Source organism: Vanacampus margaritifer, chromosome 9 (genome assembly GCF_051991255.1).
Source record: "Vanacampus margaritifer isolate UIUO_Vmar chromosome 9, RoL_Vmar_1.0, whole genome shotgun sequence".
NCBI classification, from domain to species: domain Eukaryota; kingdom Metazoa; phylum Chordata; class Actinopteri; order Syngnathiformes; family Syngnathidae; genus Vanacampus; species Vanacampus margaritifer.
Genome location: NC_135440.1, coordinates 28599819 through 28619880, shown reverse-complemented (window position 1 = coordinate 28619880; position 20062 = coordinate 28599819). Strand labels below are relative to the sequence as shown.

At 53.2% G+C, this 20062-nt stretch overlaps 3 protein-coding genes across 17 annotated transcripts; 1 reads left to right on the top strand and 2 right to left on the bottom strand.

Moving 5' to 3' along the window:
- Positions 1-1999: 1999 nt before the first annotated feature.
- On the bottom strand, positions 2000-14695 carry dcst1 (DC-STAMP domain containing 1). Of its 2 annotated transcripts, none has more exons than XM_077575083.1 (17): positions 14124-14695; positions 8320-8549; positions 8108-8233; positions 6636-6728; positions 6445-6573; positions 6022-6161; positions 5138-5297; positions 4927-5070; positions 4500-4621; positions 4267-4424; positions 4098-4197; positions 3940-4035; positions 3736-3862; positions 3522-3638; positions 3310-3452; positions 2262-2354; positions 2000-2186 (listed from the first exon to the last, which is right to left on the bottom strand). In XM_077575083.1, exons 2-17 carry the CDS (start codon positions 8345-8347, stop codon positions 2115-2117), a joined length of 1848 nt encoding a protein of 615 aa, XP_077431209.1. In that variant the 5' UTR covers positions 8348-8549; positions 14124-14695; the 3' UTR covers positions 2000-2114. The 2 variants fall into 2 exon arrangements, with proteins under 2 accessions (XP_077431209.1, XP_077431210.1); XM_077575084.1 differs by having other exon boundaries at positions 14296-14695.
- Positions 8217-14976, top strand: dcst2 (DC-STAMP domain containing 2). 10 transcript variants are annotated; one of them, XM_077575082.1, is made up of 15 exons: positions 8223-8682; positions 9781-10055; positions 10122-10292; positions 10371-10472; positions 10545-10739; positions 11412-11477; positions 11563-11776; positions 11939-12096; positions 12165-12329; positions 12951-13118; positions 13204-13304; positions 13377-13510; positions 14274-14371; positions 14459-14552; positions 14728-14976. In XM_077575082.1, exons 1-15 carry the CDS (start codon positions 8636-8638, stop codon positions 14759-14761), a joined length of 2022 nt encoding a protein of 673 aa, XP_077431208.1. In that variant the 5' UTR covers positions 8223-8635; the 3' UTR covers positions 14762-14976. The 10 variants fall into 10 exon arrangements, 9 of the variants coding, with proteins under 9 accessions (XP_077431199.1, XP_077431208.1, XP_077431207.1 ...); XM_077575081.1 differs by lacking the exon at positions 8223-8682 and having other exon boundaries at positions 9502-10055; XM_077575079.1 differs by lacking the exon at positions 8223-8682 and having other exon boundaries at positions 9502-10055; positions 13204-13510.
- Positions 14977-15303: 327 nt separating this feature from the next.
- Positions 15304-19427, bottom strand: plin6 (perilipin 6). Of its 5 annotated transcripts, none has more exons than XM_077575090.1 (7): positions 19102-19427; positions 17753-17795; positions 17481-17679; positions 16976-17369; positions 16610-16791; positions 16262-16540; positions 15304-16173 (listed from the first exon to the last, which is right to left on the bottom strand). In XM_077575090.1, exons 1-7 carry the CDS (start codon positions 19104-19106, stop codon positions 15851-15853), a joined length of 1425 nt encoding a protein of 474 aa, XP_077431216.1. In that variant the 5' UTR covers positions 19107-19427; the 3' UTR covers positions 15304-15850. The 5 variants fall into 5 exon arrangements, with proteins under 5 accessions (XP_077431216.1, XP_077431215.1, XP_077431214.1 ...); XM_077575089.1 differs by having other exon boundaries at positions 16262-16791; positions 16976-17201; positions 17287-17369; XM_077575088.1 differs by having other exon boundaries at positions 15304-16540; positions 16976-17201; positions 17287-17369.
- Positions 19428-20062: the final 635 nt, after the last annotated feature.

Genomic DNA, 20062 nt, shown 5'->3' with positions numbered 1-20062 from the left:
CATTTCAATTGAGGAGTTGGCGAAGGTTTGGTGGCTTCACACTTTTGGGGGCAGAGATTCAGCCCGGGAATTTCACTCCGAGATTGAAAATGCCCACGAAGAGTGTCAACATAGACCTTTTTTTTCTTCCTTCCTCCTCCTGACGTTAACCTTCAAAGTACTTTCGGGTGTTGCTGCCTGCCTCACTACGAGTTATTTAGAAGGTCAGGAAACAAAATCCAGAACGCTTTACAGTGCAGGTGAAAATGTCAAATCAATATTTACATTTCTTGTGCAGTTGAATGCAACAGAAAGTTTCATCATAATAATTCATTACATTTGGAAGCGCCTTTCAAGACCCCCAAGGACACGGTACAACAGTTAAAAAATTCATTTAAAACAAAATTCTACAGATTGAATAAGAATTAGGACTAAAAGTAGTGTGTAGGCGATCTTGAAATGGTGGGTTTTTACTTCAAGGCAGTCAAATCACATACACGCAAATGATTAGGATGACAAGCATCCAATAAAGTCTTCCAGCTCATTTACTCATTCCAAAATTTGGAGGTTTGGGGTTTCGAACCTTAGGTAGACTTCCGTTTGGATCTAGCATAGCATGTACGGTGGGCGGGGCGGCTTCTCCCACGTTAGCAAAACACGTTAGCATGTTGGCTTCATGTCACTCCAAATCACCAAATGTGATCACGTGACCGTCGTGGCGTGACGTCCTGGTCGGTGCAGGTCTCCGGTCTAACTTGATATCTGACAAAATGTGCTGGATGCAAATTTCAGGTTGCGCATGATTGACTTTTTTGTTTGCAAGTCAATGCAGCGTCATTGAATTGCTAAACAACAAAAGTCAATCTTCGCCGTTCCCTCCATTTTCACCGGATTAAACGAGGCACGGCGTCAAATAGTCGCCCGATTGCCGGTCGCACCTGCGCAAGCGGATGTCAGATTTGGCAAAAGTCAGCAACCGATTGTGTCATGATTTGGGTCAGCTGCTCGGTTTCCTTTGCAGGCACTGCGGAAACAGCTGGTGGGCGGAGCCCACCATACGCACCTGCTGCCCATCGGGCCATCAGGCCAGAATAAAAGCCTGACGGACACAGCAAGGAGTGTCGGCTGATCACTCCGAGACGCCACTCTCCTGACCCGACTGGATTCGCGCCTACAACAATTTCCTTTTTGCCGCCACCGTGCGTGATTTTGATTTTGTTAGTTATCCGCCTGTGAGCGGGATTTTGTGTTTACGTTTATTGGTAAATTAAACCTAAGTTATCCGCATCCCTGCCGTGGCTCTCCTACCTCACTGCATCCGGGTCGTCCCTTCTCAAGCCGGGACCGATTAGGCCTTCAAAATTGGGCCAAAATGATGCGTCAAATTGCCGATTATTTTCACTTTACCGCAATCGTTGACAGCAAGCTTTCATTATTTACAATCTCGTATTCTGAAATATATCGTGAAATGTGTTGCGCAAAGGTCATCTTCGAATTGGCAAACGATGCTTAGGTGAGTTGTGCGAGGAATTGACCTGGAGGTCAACAATAATTATTTTTTTTTTTTTTTTTTTTGGGAGGTCAACAATAATAATAATAATAATAATACTAATCATCATCATGAGTGCAAGAGAAATCCAAGCTAAAAGTTTGAAATGTGACGCCCATTCAACTACTGCTAACCCAAACGCACACAACGAGAGCCTCAAAGTTGATTCATTCTTGTGACCGCAATGCATTCTGGGAAGTTTGTTTTTGTGGGATTGATATCAGATTTGATGCATTGTATGAATGTGCTGATTGTTTTTTTGCATTGGCCTGAAAAGGAGCAATGGCTGTAGCGGCGGGCGACCAGTCGGTCACATTGGCCGGCGACCAATCCAAGGCTAGGGTGAGCCCCTCCCACCCAGAGTGAGAAACCAGCGCGCCTGTGCGTCACGTGCGCTTTGGCGTCCGCCACTCGCCGCCGCCGCCTTCCTTTGCTTTTCAGTCCCGTCAGAGCACAACAAAGACAATCCTGTCGCTTGAACTTTGACCTTTTATTCCACACGTGTGCCGACAGCAAAACGGCCTCCGTCATATGTATCTTGTGTGCATGACCTTTGACATGAGTGTAATGCCACCCCTCTGGCCTTCTACACCCTTTGAACATCCGAGCCGGGCGCTTCCCGCCGCCTTTGACACAGTCGAGATAAACATTCCAACACCTGCGGATGACACGCGCGCATTGTTGTGAACGTGCGCATTTGCCGGCAGGTGCGCGCGTGCGTGCGTGTGCGTACGTTTACGCGGGCGTGGTGCGCAGGCGCGGGCTGGCACGACATCCTCCTGTACAGGCTGACGTTGTACAAGAACAAGATTCGCGTTTTCTCCCTCTGCAAGACAAAAACGACAAAGCTGACGCTGGTGGGAAGATTTTCACAAAAGCAGATGGAAACTCACAAGTTTTCCATCCAATTGTTTGCAATTTGTGAAGAAAATGGACTGAGCGTGTCCGCTTTTCAGTCAGTTTGCTTCAAAAATGTGAAACGATTGGACGGAAAGCTGCCGATTGTTTGTTTGCTGAGTTTAAACAAATCCAAACGCGTTGGTTTGTCTCCGAGCCGGCTGGCGTGAGAACGCGCCTCCGCACCGCCAACAGGCCGCTGGTGGAAGAGCACGTGGCCGCCAGAAGGACTGGCACGCGCCTCCACAAACGTTTTGTTTTTCGTCTTTCCCGGGCCCGCTTGTCTTGCCGGCCCGTCACAGGCCGCCAGCGCCGCCGGCGCCGCCAGCGCCGCCAGCGCCGCCAGCTAATCATTCGCCGTATTTTTTGCAGACTGCAAGCAGTCACATTTCGTGTCGCGCCAACAACCAATCAAGAGGAATTACTCCAGGTCAGATTTTGTTTACCCAAAGTATCGGCGGCCGGTATCGGCAGCCTCCACGACAACTGATGCCGTAAGATGCGGATGAAATTGGCCCCGATACCTGGTACCCGTACTCACACGTTCCCAATAATAAGACTAGATTTGATTGGAGCAGTGTGTTTTTAAAGATGTCTAATTTGATTAGAAGAATCATTTTCATTTCCTGCATTTTGTGTCGCATCTTGATGTTTTTGTAAGTTGAGACCAACGTGACGTCACGCGTTCATGAGCTTATGCGTGTGCGTGTCTTTGCCACATCAGGCAGCAGCTGGCGCACGTCGACAAGTCAAACGGAGAGCGCTTGTCGGAATTCGACGCATGGTTGGAAATGCGTCAGCAAGGTGGAAAGGAAGTGAGTGCAAAAGTGAAAGCATTTAGCGTTAGCTTTAGCATGCGAAGCGCAAAAGCGGGTGTGCGTTACCCGCGGGTGGTAGAAGGCGGTGATGACCCTGCGCAGGCGGTTGGCGTAAACCTGAAGGCCGCTGAAGAGCGCCGCCAGCAGGAGGTAGGAGCTAATGCTGACATACTCCAAGGCTGCCAGCGAGGTGGGCGGAGTCACGCAGCCTACGGAGGGAGTGGGCGGGGCAAGTTGAGCCGATCGCGGCTTTACGTACCGAAGACGGACGGACTCACCCCGATTGTCGGATACCATGCGAACGCTCGACGACGTGTTGAAGGCGGATAAGGACTTCCTCAGGAGACGGGCCATCATCGAGGTTCCGCCTACTTGGACGTCCACCTCTTGGCTGCCTGAAAGGAGGCCACGCCCACCATTAGCCAACATTTACCGTTCAAGCTGAAGGTGTGTGTGCGTGTGCGTGCGTGTGCGTGTGCGTGTGTGTCTTACTGCTGAAGTTGAAGGTGGCGTGCGTGTGCTTGCTGACCACGTCCAGAACCCGAAAGACGGACCCGTCCAGCGCCAGCAGCGCCACCGCCAGCAGGAGGACAGACAACACCTGAAAGACACTCGACAGCTGCGCAAGCACAATGATGCGTGTGCGTGCGTGCGTGCGTGCGTGTGCGTTGCTGTGCACGTGTGAGGTGAGCCCACCACTTGTCTGACTTCCTCTGCGTGAATTTTGAGGCTCCAGGGGTCCACAAACTTTTGCCTCTCAGACGGCGTGAGGGGCAACAAATGTCGTTTCCCCTGAACGCACGCACGCAGGTGAGGATGAGGAGGATGAAGAGGATGATGAAGGCGTTCGTTACCTGCGACTTCCTTCGTCGGTCGATGATGGCGAAATACTTTGTGAGGTAAAAGTTATCGAAGTAAACGTCTCCTCGGAATCGTCGCACATAGCCCAAGCACCTGAAGACGCGCAGGCGGTCAGGGCGCCGACGGCGATGCAACGGCGGCCGGCCGGCGCCGAAAACTTACTGCGCAAAGACGGACAGGAAGGCCAAGGACGGGAGCAGGCGCAGGATGTCCAGCAGCCGCCGCGCGCCGCCGTCCAGTTGGCGGAAGGAATCTTGGATGCCGCGCGTCAAATTGCCGCTCGCCAGTTCGCCGCCCAGCCCCGACTGCCGCTCGCGTTCCTGTGGCGCGCCGCCGGGCGACGTAGGCGCGTGTCAGCCGGCAACACGCACGCACATACAACAGGCGGGGACCACCTTGAAGACCAGCGTGCTGGTGAACTGGCGGGTGAGAAGCTCCACCGAACTTTTCACACGATTGAACAGCTGGCCAAAGTTTTGCTCCACCGGGATGTGCTGCTTGCACCAGCCCGTCATCACTGCGGGGGCGAAACGCAAACGGCGTCGTCATCGTCGCCGTCGTCATCTTCGTCTTCATCATCATCATCATCACCATCACCATCACTATCATCATCTTCATCTTCATCATCATCACCATCATCATCACCATCATCATCACCATCATCTTCATCATCATCATCATCATCATCATCACCATCATCTTCATCATCATCATCATCACCATCATCATCACCATCATCTTCATCATCATCATCATCACCATCATCATCACCATCATCATCATCACCATCATCTTCATCATCTTCATGTTGCGTGTGCTGACCTCTTATGATGTCACACAGGAAGTGGAACTTCATGGGCACGCACAGGATGTGCTTGATGACGGGAACGCCGATGACCTTGGCGCACTCGTTCCACTTGTCGCCGAACCACTCTCGACACTTGGCGACGCCCTTGTCGACGATCTCTACGCAAGCACGAGGAAGAGCATGAGGAAGAGCATGAGGAGGAAGAGGATGAGGACGAAGGCTCACTGTCGCACTGCGCGATGGTGTTGAAGGCGAATTGTTCTTGCGTGCCGGCGTTCCCGTCCGGCAGCGGCCCAAGCTTGTACTTGTTCAGTATTTGGTTCTGGATGTCGGCGAAGGCCTTGCTGGCGCCGCCGGCTTCCGACTTCAAGTCCGCTTCCCCCGCCTGCGCGCATGCAACAGCGCAAAAACATTCACTGCGCCATAACCACTACTTTTGTCATTATTGGGCCACACCGTAGTAGTTTTCATGCAACAGACTTGAGCATTTGATGTACATGCGGCTCAGAGGTGGAGAAAGTCCAAACCCTGCTGGCGACAAAAATCCGTTCCACTGATTGATTGCTCTTGTGGCAACTTTGGAGAAAAATCAGCCCCTCCCTCAATCGATCCACCATGATTGTCAACGTTGGGCGCAATGACGCGTGCATGAGCTACTTGAGTTCAAGTGCAAATTCATTTCAGATGTTATACGTCTCCTAAATGTTCAACAAAATTCTGATGAAAATTCATAAAGTTATTAAAAAGATCCAAGTTCAAATGCATGTCAAACATTGAGGTCATGATTATGCCACTAGATCGCATTAGTGTTTCATGTTGGATGCTGGTGAAAGAAGCGTTTGTCTTTTCCAAATGAAAAGCAAATGAATTGTTTCCAACACACCTGAGTCAAATGATCACGATCGTTATCAGGCTTCTGCAGAGCTTGTGATCATTGGATTCAGGTGTGTTGGAGGTGGGGAACATCTCAAAGATGCAGGACCGGGATTTTATTGTATTTTTATTTGAGTGTTACACGCTGACGGATGATGACGATGATGATGATGATGATGATGATGAGGGCCAGCGAGCAATGAAGCGGATTGCGTTTCCAGGCTCACGTGACTCACCTGGACTTCTTGCGCCACCCGGTGGAAGGGCGTGACGGCGTCTCGCCACAGCAACTTGGCGTTGCGCACTTGAAGCTCCAGATTGCAAGTCAGAGACTCGGCGGCCATCTTGACGTTTTCCCGCATGTTGGACACGGGGCCTGTCGACGGACACCTGTCAATCACCCGTCGGCCGCCCGCCGTGATTGACCTGCCAATCACGTCTGCCGACTGTCAATCATCTGATCAGCTATCAATCGTGCTTCATCATTTATGATTTCATTATTAAATAAATGAAAAGTAACTCCAGTGAAAGGAGAGAAACGGATCAAAAGTAACAATTCCAAACGCGGAACGTCGGTCTGTTGCCAGTCATTTGTTGCTGGTCAATGGTCGGCTTGCCGTTCGCATTGTCCCGCTGCCGTGTGGCGTGCGTGCGCCGACCTGAGTAGAGCTCGGAGATGACGAGCAGCGTGATGAAGGTGCGTCCGCGGGAGCCCAGCATGTTGGGAAGCATCAGCAGGACGGCGCACCTGAAGGCCGACGAGGTGGCCCCGCCCAGCAGACAGGCCCCTGCGCACGCCCACAACTGCGGTCAGTCACACCTGTGGCGTCGGCGTCGGCGTCTTCCTCACCTGTAAACAGGCATCCTGTGGCCAGCTTGAGGTCAAAGGTCAGCCAGTGGTTCAAGTGGGGCGGCAGGCCCGGCGCGATGACGGCGAACATGGCTGGTGACACGACACACACACACATGGCGGCACGTCATCTGTTATTCGTTGGACGCCGCTCGCTTGACTTAGCGGCTCGCGTGGCGGGCGCCGCCGTCGCATTGAAAACGTCTTGGTATCAAAACGGACGCAACAAACGACATTAAGGGGCTCTCCTTGCCCACACGTCAGGGCATCGCGTCACCTTCAAGGACTTGAAAGAAAGGAAAGGAAAGGAAAGACAACACTAGGGTTATTATAGGTGAGTTACTTTCTTTTTATTTCCTTTAGTTTTTTAAATTTAGTTAGTTTTAATTCATTTTCAGGGTGGATCTGTTTGTTTTTATTACTTTTTTGAAAATGCTTAGTTTTAGTTAGTTTCAGTAGAAGTTTTTTAGTGTGTTTGTTTGTTTGTTTTTAAATATGTATTTCTTGTGCGCAGAGGTGGCAAATCCAGGTCCACAAAGTAAACCTTGTCACAGTTTAGCTAGCTAGCTAGCTAGCACCTGGGTTTGAAGCCAAACGGGGACAGGGTTTTGACTTTGTGGACCTGGATTTGCCACCTCTGCTTGTTTAATTAACATTTTGGTCAAATCACGAGAAAAGTAACTGATCTCTTAGCTAGCGTTGCATTTGGTTGTGGGCTCGCCGCGACGTCATCTGAAGGTGCTTTCCTATTGGCTGCTGCTAGATGACGTCACTTCTGTGTGACTTTCAAACGTCCTTATTCCGGTCAAATAAATCAATTTAAAATCCCATATAAAATCATCTCCAAAGGTTACCAAAAACTAAAACGAAGGACATTTTTGCTATAATTATAGCTTTGTAAACATGAGCTGTTTTCGTTAAAAAGCGTTTTCGCTTTTATTTCATGTCGTTAACCAAATTGTTTTTTTGAATTTTTGTTTTTTCGCTAACTAAAATAAACCTGGACAGCAAGCACATCCTCTTTTGGATGACAGGATGTTCCTCATCCTTATTTTTATTATTGTGTCATGTTATTTTGTCGCAACATTGAAACAAGTGAAAGCAGCGACATTTGCAGCCATTACAAAATGGAGACTTTTGCTCAGCATTTGGAATGAAAAACAACAACAACAGAAACAACTGCAGGCGAGTGAGCGCCACTCCAAAAGAAAAAGGCGGCCGGGAGAAGGAAAAAACACGCAAAAGGGGAGAAAAGGAAGGCCGGCCCAAGATTGGAGGGCTTCGAGCTCTTCGGATTACCCACAATGCACTTGCCATATAGGAAGTGTCATTCATTTGAACGTGTGTCATTGCTCTTGTTCGACAGCACTGTTCTGGTTTGTGTGCTCGTTTTGAATTGGATGTTGGAGTTGGAATTAATAAAGAAAGCACACCCAAAAACCACCGCGTGTCATTGTTGGCTTTTGTCTTACCTGCGCCGCTCAGCGCGCCGAACAGGGCCCGGAGGATGACGTCGGCAAGCCGCAGCTCTTCCGATTGGCCGATGAGGAAGCGATGGCAGCCACGTGGGAGGAAGCGGCGGATCAGCTGCTCCACAGCTGCGAGACACGTCACCGCCACCAGGGGACGTCACAGAGCACAAATACGCCAGCAACGGTCAACAACAAAGAAGAAAGACACTCACTGCTGCGAGGCTGCTCGTCACGAGTCATGATGACGTCACGAGCGGCTGGTGGCGCTGCTGCTTCATAATCACCGTCATCATCATCTTCATCCTCATGTGCCGATCATCCTCAAGCTTTTGGCTGCGATGCGGCGTCCTAATGAGACTCTTGTGTGACGTCACATGCCTATGACACGTGACGTCATCAAAGAGGACGCGTCTCATCGTGGGTGACGGACGCGCGCGTTCAACTTTTGGGGGGAAAAAACACCAAGAAAGCATGTGAAGGAAAGCTTGAGTGTTTGCTTTTGTTTTCAAAACAACCTCCAGTTGCGCCATGGCCGGAAGAGGAGTCAACTGGTTACCATGGCGACGCCCCGGCAGGTAAAGCGCCCCAAATGAAGACGGGGGGGACAAAAACCAGTGATAACGTCATCGCCTCATGGTGGCCCAAGGTGGTAGTGAGGACAAATTGTCTGCAGGCTAGTGTTCATTTTAGCAGCCATTTTCAAATTTAGTCCAGTTTCGATTCACGCTTGTTAGTCAACCTCATCCTGTTTTGATTTAGTCCATTTTTAGTCAAATATAAATCTAGCATTTTAGTCCAAGAAAACAATTTCATTCGTCTAGTTTTAGTCGACCAAAACTGTCAACATTTTAGTCTGTATATATATATATATATATAAAAAGAAAAGTGCTTGAAACTGCAAGTGCAGTGAGCGAGCGAGCCGTCTTAAGCAGCTAACGTTTTTTTCCCTCCTGCTTTGACTTGCAGGCGCAAGTTTGAAAGACGAGCGCAAATATGAGATCTTGACCGAATGAACGACTTAGCTTAATGCTAACACATGATGGGAAATGCCACAGCCGGGCTAACAATCACCACATGATGCAGACATCGTGCCTCATTTTAAAATTGCACGTCTGTATCTTCAAGAAGCAATCAGCAGTCATTGTGCTTCATTCAAGTGACTTGTTTTGTTTTAGTTTGTTTTAACTTTAGCAAGAAGTGAGCCAGAAAATGAAATTACAAATTGCATGTTTGATGTTTCATCAAAAAACGTACTATACATGGTCATTTTTTAAAAATAAAAATAAACAAATAAATAAAGCCTTACTACATGGTATTTTTTTTTTTATACAGAAAAAAAGCTACACACAATCAGTTTTTTTTTTAAATAAAAGCTTTACTACTATTCATGATTATTCATTAAAAAAAAGACTAAAACAATTGAACTTTCTATTGTTTTTGGTTTTGGTTTTTAAGAAGGAATAAAAACAGGTGACTCTCAATGTCACTTGTCATTGCCGCAACGGCTAATGTGAAGATGATGCGGTTTGTGTCAAACCTCTGGCGCCCCCTGCTGGCCAGGAGCCCCCAAGCAGTTGCCTGCCTTGCCTAATGGCAAGCTCCGCCTCTGGCCAAGTCCGAGCATCCCGAGTGAGCTCGTATCTGAAAAGCCTGACCGTGTTTTCCCGCCAAAGGCCACCATCCTCGTCATCGTCGGCAGCCGCGGCCTTGCGGCGGCGCCGGAAGGTGCGAAGCTACCTGTGCGGGGCGGGGCGGAGCCTGCTGGCGTTCGGGGCTGGGCTGACGCTGGCCTCGTGCTACGGCGCCACCGCGCTCTTCCTGGAGGGGGCGCCGCTGTGGACGTGCGTGTACAGCACGCTGGCCGTGGCCGCCGCCGCCGCCTTCGGGATGGGGATGTCGGTGCGCGTGCGCGGCGCCGTCGGCCTCATGATGCCGGCGCTGTGCTCCGGTCAGTCGACTCGCCGGCGCCGCGCGCGTGTGTGTGATTGCACGAGACGTGTAAATGTGTGTGTAGCTCAGGGGCGTAACTTCCTGTTGCTGGCGAGCACGTGGTTGCTGGTGTCGGGTCCGGTGGCGAACACGCTGGAGAATGCGGAGCAAGCTGCCGCCAGCCTCCTTTGCGGCGCCGAGCTGGCGGCCAATCAGACGCGACAGCTGATGAGGAATGCGGCCACGCCCCTTTTGGGTAAGCAAGCCACGCCCGCCGCCGCCTTTCCCGCATGTCCCGCAGCACACGGGACAAAATATGCGCGCGTCCTCGCAGCCGCGCTGGATCACATCCGGCAGATGGGCAGTAACGCCGCCGCCATGGCGACCCGGGTCAACAAGCTGATCGGCTCGGTGAGCGACGCCATCCGCCAAATTGGTGAGGAAAGCACAACCATGCGCGAGAGCTTGCGTGCGCGCGTCCTCACCTTGCGTCTTTGTCCTCCTCCAGCTCGCACCGTGAGGAACGTCCTTCACTACCTGGTGGACATCGGCAACGTGTGCGACTCCAAAATGGGTTTGCCGTACGCCAAGTGTCGCGCCATCTTCAAGCAGGCGCGAGTTGACTGCAACGCTCGGCTGGGCAACTTCAAACATCTTTGTAAAGTCGTCAGCGACTTCATGCGCCTTTGCAATTTGGCCAAAGGTGAGTTGGGACAAGAAAGGATTTTTTGACGTTTATAGTCGTCAATGGCAGTGAATGAATAAAAAACAGAACAAAGAAAATATAAAAAATTCGGAGTGTCAGGCGATTAAAGTTTTTAATCTTAATTAATCACATGTTTATAACCGTCAATGGCAGTGAATGAGTTAATGTTGTTATTGTTTTATATGACAATTTCTTATTTATTTATTTGATTATCTATATATTATTACGATGATTATTATTAATGCTATTAATTGTATTCGTTTTTATATATATTTTTTACTATATTAAATTGTATTTATTTATTGTCATTAATTTATTAATATTGTTTTATATTATTATTTTATTTATATTCGATTTTATTAATATGTTTATGATTACTTGATTATTGTTATCAATGTTAATTTGATTTACTATATTCGATTTTATTCATTTATTATTATTGATATAATTTTTATTAATTTTATTATTGTATTAATTTTAAAATTTATTTATTTATGGTTACTATTATTATTATTGATGATTATTATTAATTATTGCCAACCAACGCATTGCAGCGCAGACCATAGAATAGCGTGAAATATAGCATAGCATCAGCTAGCTTGCGCTCACATAGCGTAGCAAGAAGCAAACGATTGGTCGCGTGCTGCGGATTGTTTTGTTGCCTTTCAGCCCCGGAAGTCTTCTGCCTGGTCCCGGAGTACGTCGGCACTCTGCTCCAGGACAAGCTGGCCGACTGTAAGTCCGTCCGCGCCCGCCCCGGCCCCGCCCCGGCCCCGCCCCGGCCCCGCCCCTTCCTGACTCCTCCCTCTCACGTCTTCAGCCACCATCGCCGCCTTCCAGCGGATGCGCAGGCAGTTCGACTTCAACCTGTCGGTGTCGGCCGACTTGGAGGCGGACGCCGACGTCAGCCGCTCGCTGCGGGAGAGCGGCCAGGGAATCCTGGAGCAGCTGAGCGGGGACCTCAAAGTCCTCGCCGCGCTTAGAGGGCCGCTGGTGTGGGCGGGGCTTGTGCTCCTCACCTACTCCCTGATCAGGTGGCCACACCCACAGGCTGTCCCTGTGCCTCGAAAGTGGTGACGTGTGCGGAAGCTAATGGCTGCTAACACGGGTGTGTGTGTGTGCGTGTGTGTGTGCGTGTGTGTGTGCACGTGTGTGCACGTGTGTGCACGTGTGCGCGCGTGTGCGTGCGTGCGCAGGGCAGTGCATTACCAGCACAAGTACTTGACACACTTGAACTTCGACAACGTTTACATCAGCGCCCAGTTTGTCGAGCTGGACTGTCAGCTGACCTCAGAGGGCGGGGCTTCCGTCCTGCCAATCACGCGTCGAGAATCTCAGCTCTACATTCGACCGCGTGAGTACGCGTCAGTCGAGGCCGGCGAGCGGTCGCCGTCACTTCCTGCCGCTGGCTTCCCGTTTCAGTGGCCCTGCGGCTGACGAGGAGCGAGTGTCGCTCGGTGCTGGTGGGCGTGGCCTCGGTTTGCCGGCACGCGCTGATTTCGGCTGTTCTGGTTGCGCTGGACTTCCTGGTCTTCTGGCTTCTGGATCAGGTGCACCGGCAGGTCCGGGGAGGCGTCGTGGCCCGAGGTGACCGACGGACGCCACCGACACGTTAGACGCTTTTGCACGTCCGCCATCTTTCTTCCCTTGTGGTCAGTGCCGGAGGTGGCGACTGCTGGCCCGCAAAGTCAAAAGGTCGCCGTTGCCGGTTGAGTGAAAGCAGCAAACTGTGGCGGCAGCGGCGGCGACCTTTTGACTTTGCGGGCTTGTGCGCTCACGTGACCGACGGACGCCACCGACACGTTAGACACTTTTGCACGTATCCGAAACGAGCCGACGAGCCCAAATGAGCAACGTGCAAAATTTGGCTGAAGTGTTGATAGCCGACGAGTCTCGCGTTAATCAGCGAATGTCGCAAAGCGAGCCGACGACAGACGGCGGCGGCGTTTTTCTTTCTCGGAAACGCTCGGTTAACGTGTTCACGCCCGCCACCGTCTGGTTTTGATGAGCGTTGCAAGAGAATCTTTACAACGCCGGACATGAACCGATAAATCCTCTTTTGAGGAAAGGATTCCGCCGACGTGGCCACGGCAATCTCGTCCGACGGTCGGCTCGGAACGCAATCAAATCCACATTGGGACGTTAACGGCCGGTCAGCTTGAGTTTCCGACAGGCGTGCGTAACCGCGGCAACCGTGTGAGCCCGCAGCTCCGGTGAAGGTGTCGATCCTGGTGGAAGGTTTGGGCTACATGGCCGACATCATGCGCGACCTGGTGGCGTCCTTCAACTTGCTGCAGGCGGGAAACGTGACGGTCATCAGCAGCAAGTGTCTACGTGCGCCGTCACAACCCGACTACGCCGCCTGCTTCACGCTAGGTGAGCCGCCGCCGCCGCCGCCGCCGCCCGCCACCCGCCACCCGCCACGGGAGGTCGCCCTCTGACCCGGCCGCTCTGCTCAAAGGCTTCCTGTTGGGCGCGGCCCTGCTGGTGGCGTTCGCCGGAGGGATGGTGCAGCGATCGCGACGCCTTATCTGCGCCTACTTCCACCCCGACACCGAGAGGGTACACGCACGCACGCCACTCGATGGCTTGGCCGCCGTCCGACCAGCTGACGTTGACTTCCCGCTCCGGCAGGCGCGCATCCGCTTCCTTCGCCAGCAGATCCTGGACGAGCGGCGGGCAGCGGGACGAGCCCTGGTGAGGGCGTCGGCCAGGAAGCCGGCGGGAGGAGCCGGGCCCTGCGGCCGTCTCGGGGCGCTGTGTGCACGGTGCGTCTCGTCTTGCAATCGTCAAAAGGGGCGGGGACTGGTGGAAGCGCTTTTAGCATAACGTGATGTCCATAAATGCCGTGCTTGTTTATTTGTGACCAATTGCGGCGCTGCCTCTGGACTGTTGGCCGAGCAAATGAGAGGAATGCTAATGCTAAGCTAGCAAAAGACAACAGCCTGCACGCTCATTCGATGAATAATGATCCGAAGAAGAATGCGTGCGCTTTACATTTCAAAGAACTCCCCAAAGTGCTACAGATGAGATGAGAAGTTAAAACCGGAACATCTAACAAAGTATATGTATATAAAATTATATTTCAAATAAAAAAAGGTTTTGAGGCCTTTTTTAAAGACTTAAAGTTAAATGGAAAATGTAATTTTCTTTTTTAGAAGTTATTATCTCGCTCTATTGTCAATATTCTATTTCCATCTTTGATGCACACGAAATTGTTGACACGCTTCGTGATCGACAGGCACGATGACGTCATCGGCGTGATTTGAGGCCGTGCGCATGCGCAGGATTACTGTCGACGCCATCGTGTCACTCTATTGGACAAAAGAAGAACCGTTGACTTTTTTTAACAAACGCGGTCAAAACAAACTTTAGCGTTACCTTCCGTGACGAAGCATGTTTGTCCCACTGCCGCCATTTCACGCCAGCTCAAATGTCGCCTGATGTCCAAACTGCCGCCATTACAGCCACGTGTCGCGCGCTCGTCTTTCTTCGTCCATCAAGTGCCAACGCGCGTGTCGTCATTGTCAGGCTTCCGGGCGGAGACGCTTACCTGTCGCAAATGTGCTTGGCCTGCGGCGAGGGGGCGGGGCTTGCGCCATTCATCTGCGACGTCCGGCGCTGTCCAGGTAGGAAGCTCGCCAAGGTCGGCGGGCGCGGTCACGCTCGCCGCGTCACCTTTTAACCCCCGCTTTCCTACTCTTTTGTGTTTGCAGGCGTGTTTTGCAAGGCCTGTTTTAAGCGCGTGGGAGGCACGTGTGACGTGTGCGCGCGACCTGCGACTTTCCAGGAAGACAGCCAGGAGGAGCCGTGAGTGCCCAGAAACAGAAAAAGGAGAGAAAACTTTCGAAAGCTAAAGTTAAAAGAAAGTAAACATGAGGGAAATACTCAAAAGGAGAACAATGTGAAAAATGAGAAAAGGTGTCAATTGCACGCTCGTGTTTGTGCAAGCGTGCGACTTCACTCGTTTGTTTGCGTGCGTCAGCGACTCGAGCGAGGACGAGCGAGGACGAGTGTGAGGACGAGCGTGAGGACGAGCGAGGACGAGCGTGAGGACGAGCGTGAGGACGAGCGAGGACGAGCGAGGACGAGTGTGAGGACGAGCGTGAGGACGAGCGAGGACGAGCGTGAGGACGAGCGTGAGGACGAGCGAGGACGAGCGTGAAGACGAGCGTGAGGACGAGCGCGAGGACGAGCGTGAAGACGAGCGTGAGGACGAGCGTGAGGACGAGCGTGAAGACGAGCGTGAGGACGAGCGCGAGGACGAGCGCCTCCCATCACTGCCGTCGCGGGCCGCTCGTGACCTCTCACCTTGCATCGTGTGTGTGAGCAACATTCAAATGCAAATAAAGCATTCGTCTTTGACCTTTGACATGTCAAACATGCTTCAATCGCTTATGAAGGATGATCGGAAAGTTGGGAACCTCAAACCAACCAAGCGGGCCTCAAATCCCCGTCAACACGCCTGCGTCATGTTTGAAGCGTCTGAAACATGCTTGCGACGCCTGCAAGACGCGAGAAGGAGAAAACACGTGAAAGCGGCGATGAAGACGAGCGCTCACACAGTCAAGGCAGGACAAGCGTTTATTGGACAACATGGCGGACACAGACACGCCCCCGCCAGCTCCAACCAATCATCTGCGGAGGCTGTCATGTGACTGAATTAGCAGGCAACTTCCTGTTAGCTTAGCGGTTAGCGGCCCTTTTGCAACAGTGGCTCCGCCCATCAGGATTTTTGGGTGATAAAAAAACAACAACCACCTCTCGACCCTTCGGAAACGTTCGTGTGACATCCACGCGTTTCTAGTGCAATTTGTTGACGACGTCTGTGGCGGCAAAAACAATCTTTATGTGTTGAGATGATCACGTTGAGTTTCATCTTCTGTCAAAATGCTTTTGTGTGTCGCGGGGCATAAGCGGCGTTTCGACGTGTGACGTCGTGTCGGCACGACGTCGGCGAGCGGCGAGTCGTGAAAGAAGTTTGGCGACGGTCGTGTCGGAGAAGCCGTCCGGCAGGGTCGGTGGGAATCGCTCGGGAGGGGCGACTGCGAGCGGCGCGGGGCGGAGCGGAGCGGCGGCGGCGACGCGGCCGTCAGTCGGCGGCGCCGTTAAGCGACTCTTCGGCGGCGTTGGGGCTGAGGTAGTCGAAAGCCTTTTGGCTCTGCGACACAAACTGCTTGAGCGGCGTGAGGATGAGCTCGGCGGCGGACGGACGGCGTTGGGCGGCGCCGTCCGTCTCCGGGTCCTGCTTCAGGCCGGCGGCGGGGGGGTCGGGGCCCGGGCTGCGGACGGCCCTGGAGAAGAGACTCCTGCGCCGGCGAGGACGGCCGTCCATGGCCTTCAGGAACAGGCTGTTGGCCGAGCTGCGGCGGGACGAGACGTCCTCGCGATTCAGGAACTCCTCCACGTCTTTGTCCGACGGCTGCTGGAGCTGACGTCCGCATGACACAACATGACCTCAACATGACCTCAACATGCATGAAAGAAGGATTTGAAAGGACGCGGACGCGGGCGCTCACCAGCTGGTAGAGCGGCGTGGCGTTGACCAGCAGCTGCAGGAGGATCTTTGCGAGCTCGCGCAGGTCGGCCAGCAGGCGGCGCACTTGAACCGGCAGCTCTCGGATCTGCCGCAACGGACGCAGCTCGGCCAGCGCCGCCGCCTGCGCCGAGGCCTGCTCCCGAACGCGGACCAGGCTGGCTTCCCTCAGGCTCTCGGCGCCGTACAACAGCGCCACCAGCAGCCTCTGGAGGTACTGCAACAGATCCCCCAGCAGATCCAGGACGGCCCCCAGTCCCACCTGGCGAGGGGGTCCCGGAATGGTCACGACACGCCGGCTTTCTCTCATTCTCGCGGTCTCGGCACGTACCGCTTGGACGGCGTCCCCCAGGGCTCCGGCGGCGTCCTCCAGCTGTTCTTGGACCTTGAGCATGCGGTGGTAAAGCTGCAGGCCGATGCAGAGGAGGAGGCTGCGGACGCGGGTCCACATGCCGGGCTCGTCCTCGTCGTCTTGGTCCTCGTACTCCTGAACGCGCATTTCCCACTCGCGACCTTCACGCACACGCCGCAACAAACCAGCGTTACCGCAAAAAGTTCCCAAAACAAACAAAAGCGGCTGCCGGCACAAGGTGCAACACGGCCGGGCCGGGACGGACAGAAGCAAAGCCGAGGCCAAAATGGAAGCTGAGCGTCGTGTTGGCGATGGCGATGGCGGGCGGGGCACGTCTCTACTCACGCAGCGTGGGCGGCAGCGGCATGTAGTAGGCGGTGGCGCTCTCCAGGCGGCTCAGAACCTCGTCCAGACCCGACGAGGCGGCGCGGCCCACCTGCGAGTCCTGCAGCTGCCTCAGCGCCGTCCAAACGCCGTGTGACAGACGCTCCAGCTGCCCCAAGCCGTCCAACATCCACAGCTGCACGTCGTCCAGCGTCAGGAAGAAGGCGTCCTTCAGGTGAGACACCACCTGCGGGACGGGGACGCCGCGTTACCATCAGCAAAGGACAAGAAGAGGAAAAAGACGAAACTAGGATTGGCAGCAAGACGTCAACCTCGTCGGTGGACTGGTTGAGGACGGGGAAGGTCCGCTCCAGCTGGTCCAGACCCACCAGAGCAAAATTGTTGGCCACCTCGACTGAGGAGAACACAAACGCAGGAAGCGTGTCACGCACACACAGGAAGTAGCACATGACGGCTAATTAGCAGCAGCCTTGTTAGCATTAGCGGCAGATTTTGCGCTACGCACTCTGAGGGCCGAGGCTCCGGATGAGGGGCGTGGCTCCGCTCAAGGCCACCATGGAGGCGTTCCGGACCCCCACCTCGGCCACGCCTCCCACTAAGCCCAGCAGAGGGTAGCGACCTTTGGCCTCCGAGTACGCCCAAGTCACCGACTGCAGCGCCGAGCGGACCAGAGGAAGATGCGAGACCCTCAGCGCGGCGCTCATCTGAAGCGACAAAGGTTTGAGTGACAGGTCAGACCCCCCCCACCCTTCTTCTGGCGAGCCCCGCCCGCCTCACCTCGTGATCGCGATGAGCAGACATGTCGTGTCTTTCCCCAAATCTGAAGACACAAAAACAGAGGAAGGAAGTCAGCGCATTTGATTTTCAAAAGACTTCTCGGCAGCCGCGGCATTTCCAAAAACAATTTCAAACGAGGACTCGTCAGACCACGGCACGCTGTCCCACTTCGTCTCCGTCTCAGAGAGTTTCCGAGTCCGATTGGCTTTGCGTGCTCCGCTTTCAACTTGTGACACAGCAGCCAGGGGTGGACAAACCCGGTCCTCGACGGCCACGATTGCCCCACCCATGGGTTACGCAATGGTTGCCATTCTGCATGTCTGAGGGGTCGAAGGTCACTGGCATTCAATTTGAGCTTTGGGACCGAGCAGACATTTCTTTGACGCTATTTGGGAGCGTGAGACGATGAAGTGGTTTGAGAAAAACAAAAAATGAAGCTGGGAGATTTTCACCTGCAGACGCTTTTGGCGGCATGACGCAACTTTGCCGAACTTCTGCCAGCAGTCACCAAATTCAAAATGAGACCGTTTGCACCCCCCCCAAAAAATCACAATTATGTTCATGTTTTTTGCGGTGGCAAATTCATTTGAAGGGACACAAATTGGCTTTTTTCCCCCATCTTGACCACAACTTGCCAACTTTGTTGGAATTGGATTTTGTAGTTTGACGGCCAAAGACCAGATTTTGGGCTACGGCAGCAAATGTGCCATTTGGATGTGGTTTAGGGGTGCCGGACCCGCCCCCCCCCCATTCTTGCCCCAGATGGTCAAGCTGTCGACAAGCAGTCCTTCCCGCTTGGCCCAAAATGCTCGGGCAGCATTCAAGCCTTCATCCGGCGGCCGAGAGGTCAGCCAGCGCGTCTGCGGCGGCGGCGGCGGCGGCATGAGGCAGTCAGCTGCTCTTGCGCAAGTCTGCCGGCAAACCAGCGTGCAAATCGCCATCTTTGGCCACAAGCAGCCCTTTCAAGCATTTGTGGGAGGACGGCGCCGTCGCCGCCCTCGTGACGTCTCCCACCAACGCTCGCCGCGGGCTCCGTTCACCGACGGCCGAAAAGGATGGTTTCACGCGGTCGCTGCTTTTCATCACAGCGCGAGCTAAAAGACAAACGTTGGGTTACGGAAGGAGGGGACGCCGACAGGACGGGACAAGACAAAAACGCAGCGGAACGCATAACTTCAACATGAACACACGTCGGCCACATCAAAGGTTCAAAGTGCACCAATTTGCCATCTACTGTCATGGATGTGCAATTACACAAAAGAAAGAGGGAAAAAAGGAAAGCCCGTTCTCCAAGTCACACAGGGCCGAAAATGGCCGAAAAGGGCCGAAAAGGGCAAAAAGCGACTCACCCCATGAGCAAGGCGCAGCTGGCGAAGGTGGAGCCGAGTCCAATCCCAAATGAAGCCGAGCGCTTGTGAGGCGGGCGGGACGCGCGGCGCTGGCTTTTCAGGAGGAGATCTGTGACGTGATTGGACGCCACGCCGAGTGATGTCAGCGGCTCGCCAGATGAATTCACTCTTTCTTGTCCTGCTCTTTCGCAACCGCTGGTTTCCGCCGTCTGCGTCCTGTTCTGTGTCCGGCCCGCCTTGTTCCCAACCCAGCAGAAAAACAAACCCCAAAAAACTTTTGCATGAAAGGCAGAGAAGACAAAAGTTGTCAACTCAGTCAGATGGCAGTAGACCCCCAAGCCCCCCCCCCCCCAAAAAAAAAGATTAAAAAGAATCAATCGGCTCCCTCGCATCTGGTCCAGGTGTGCCTCGATTGTTATCGATTGGTTTGTGTTTTGCTCGCTGCGGCGCTTGTTCGGCCTTCGCTTCCCGCACAAAAAGTGTACGACGTGTGCTTTGAAAGGTCACGATGATGTCACGAGGTTGCTTCAAAGTTGCCAATTGCGTAAAGCCTGACGAGGAGAACTTGGATGTGCGGCTTCGTTGTGCTGCGTGGCCGGAAGCGAACTTGGCGGTGGCTCATGTGAGCGCGACCCCTTAACGCGTTTGGACACGCACACACAGCCGATGTGGGGGGGGGGGGGGGGGGGGATGGGGGAGGTCCCAAAATGATTCACACCAAAACATTGGTGAGTGTTTTTCAGATCCGCAAACATATTGGCGGATTTTCAGCTGTTTCATTTGTGCACATTTTTACGACTTGAAGTATTCGATTCTGCTTTGCGAGTCGAGTCCAATGTGCGTTTGTGGCGCGATGTTTTTGTGACCAACATTTGACCATATTCACATTCCGCTATTCAGCCGTTCCTCCTCCGTCCACGAGGCGGCGATGTTGCGGCCGCCATTGAACGCCAGTTTCAGC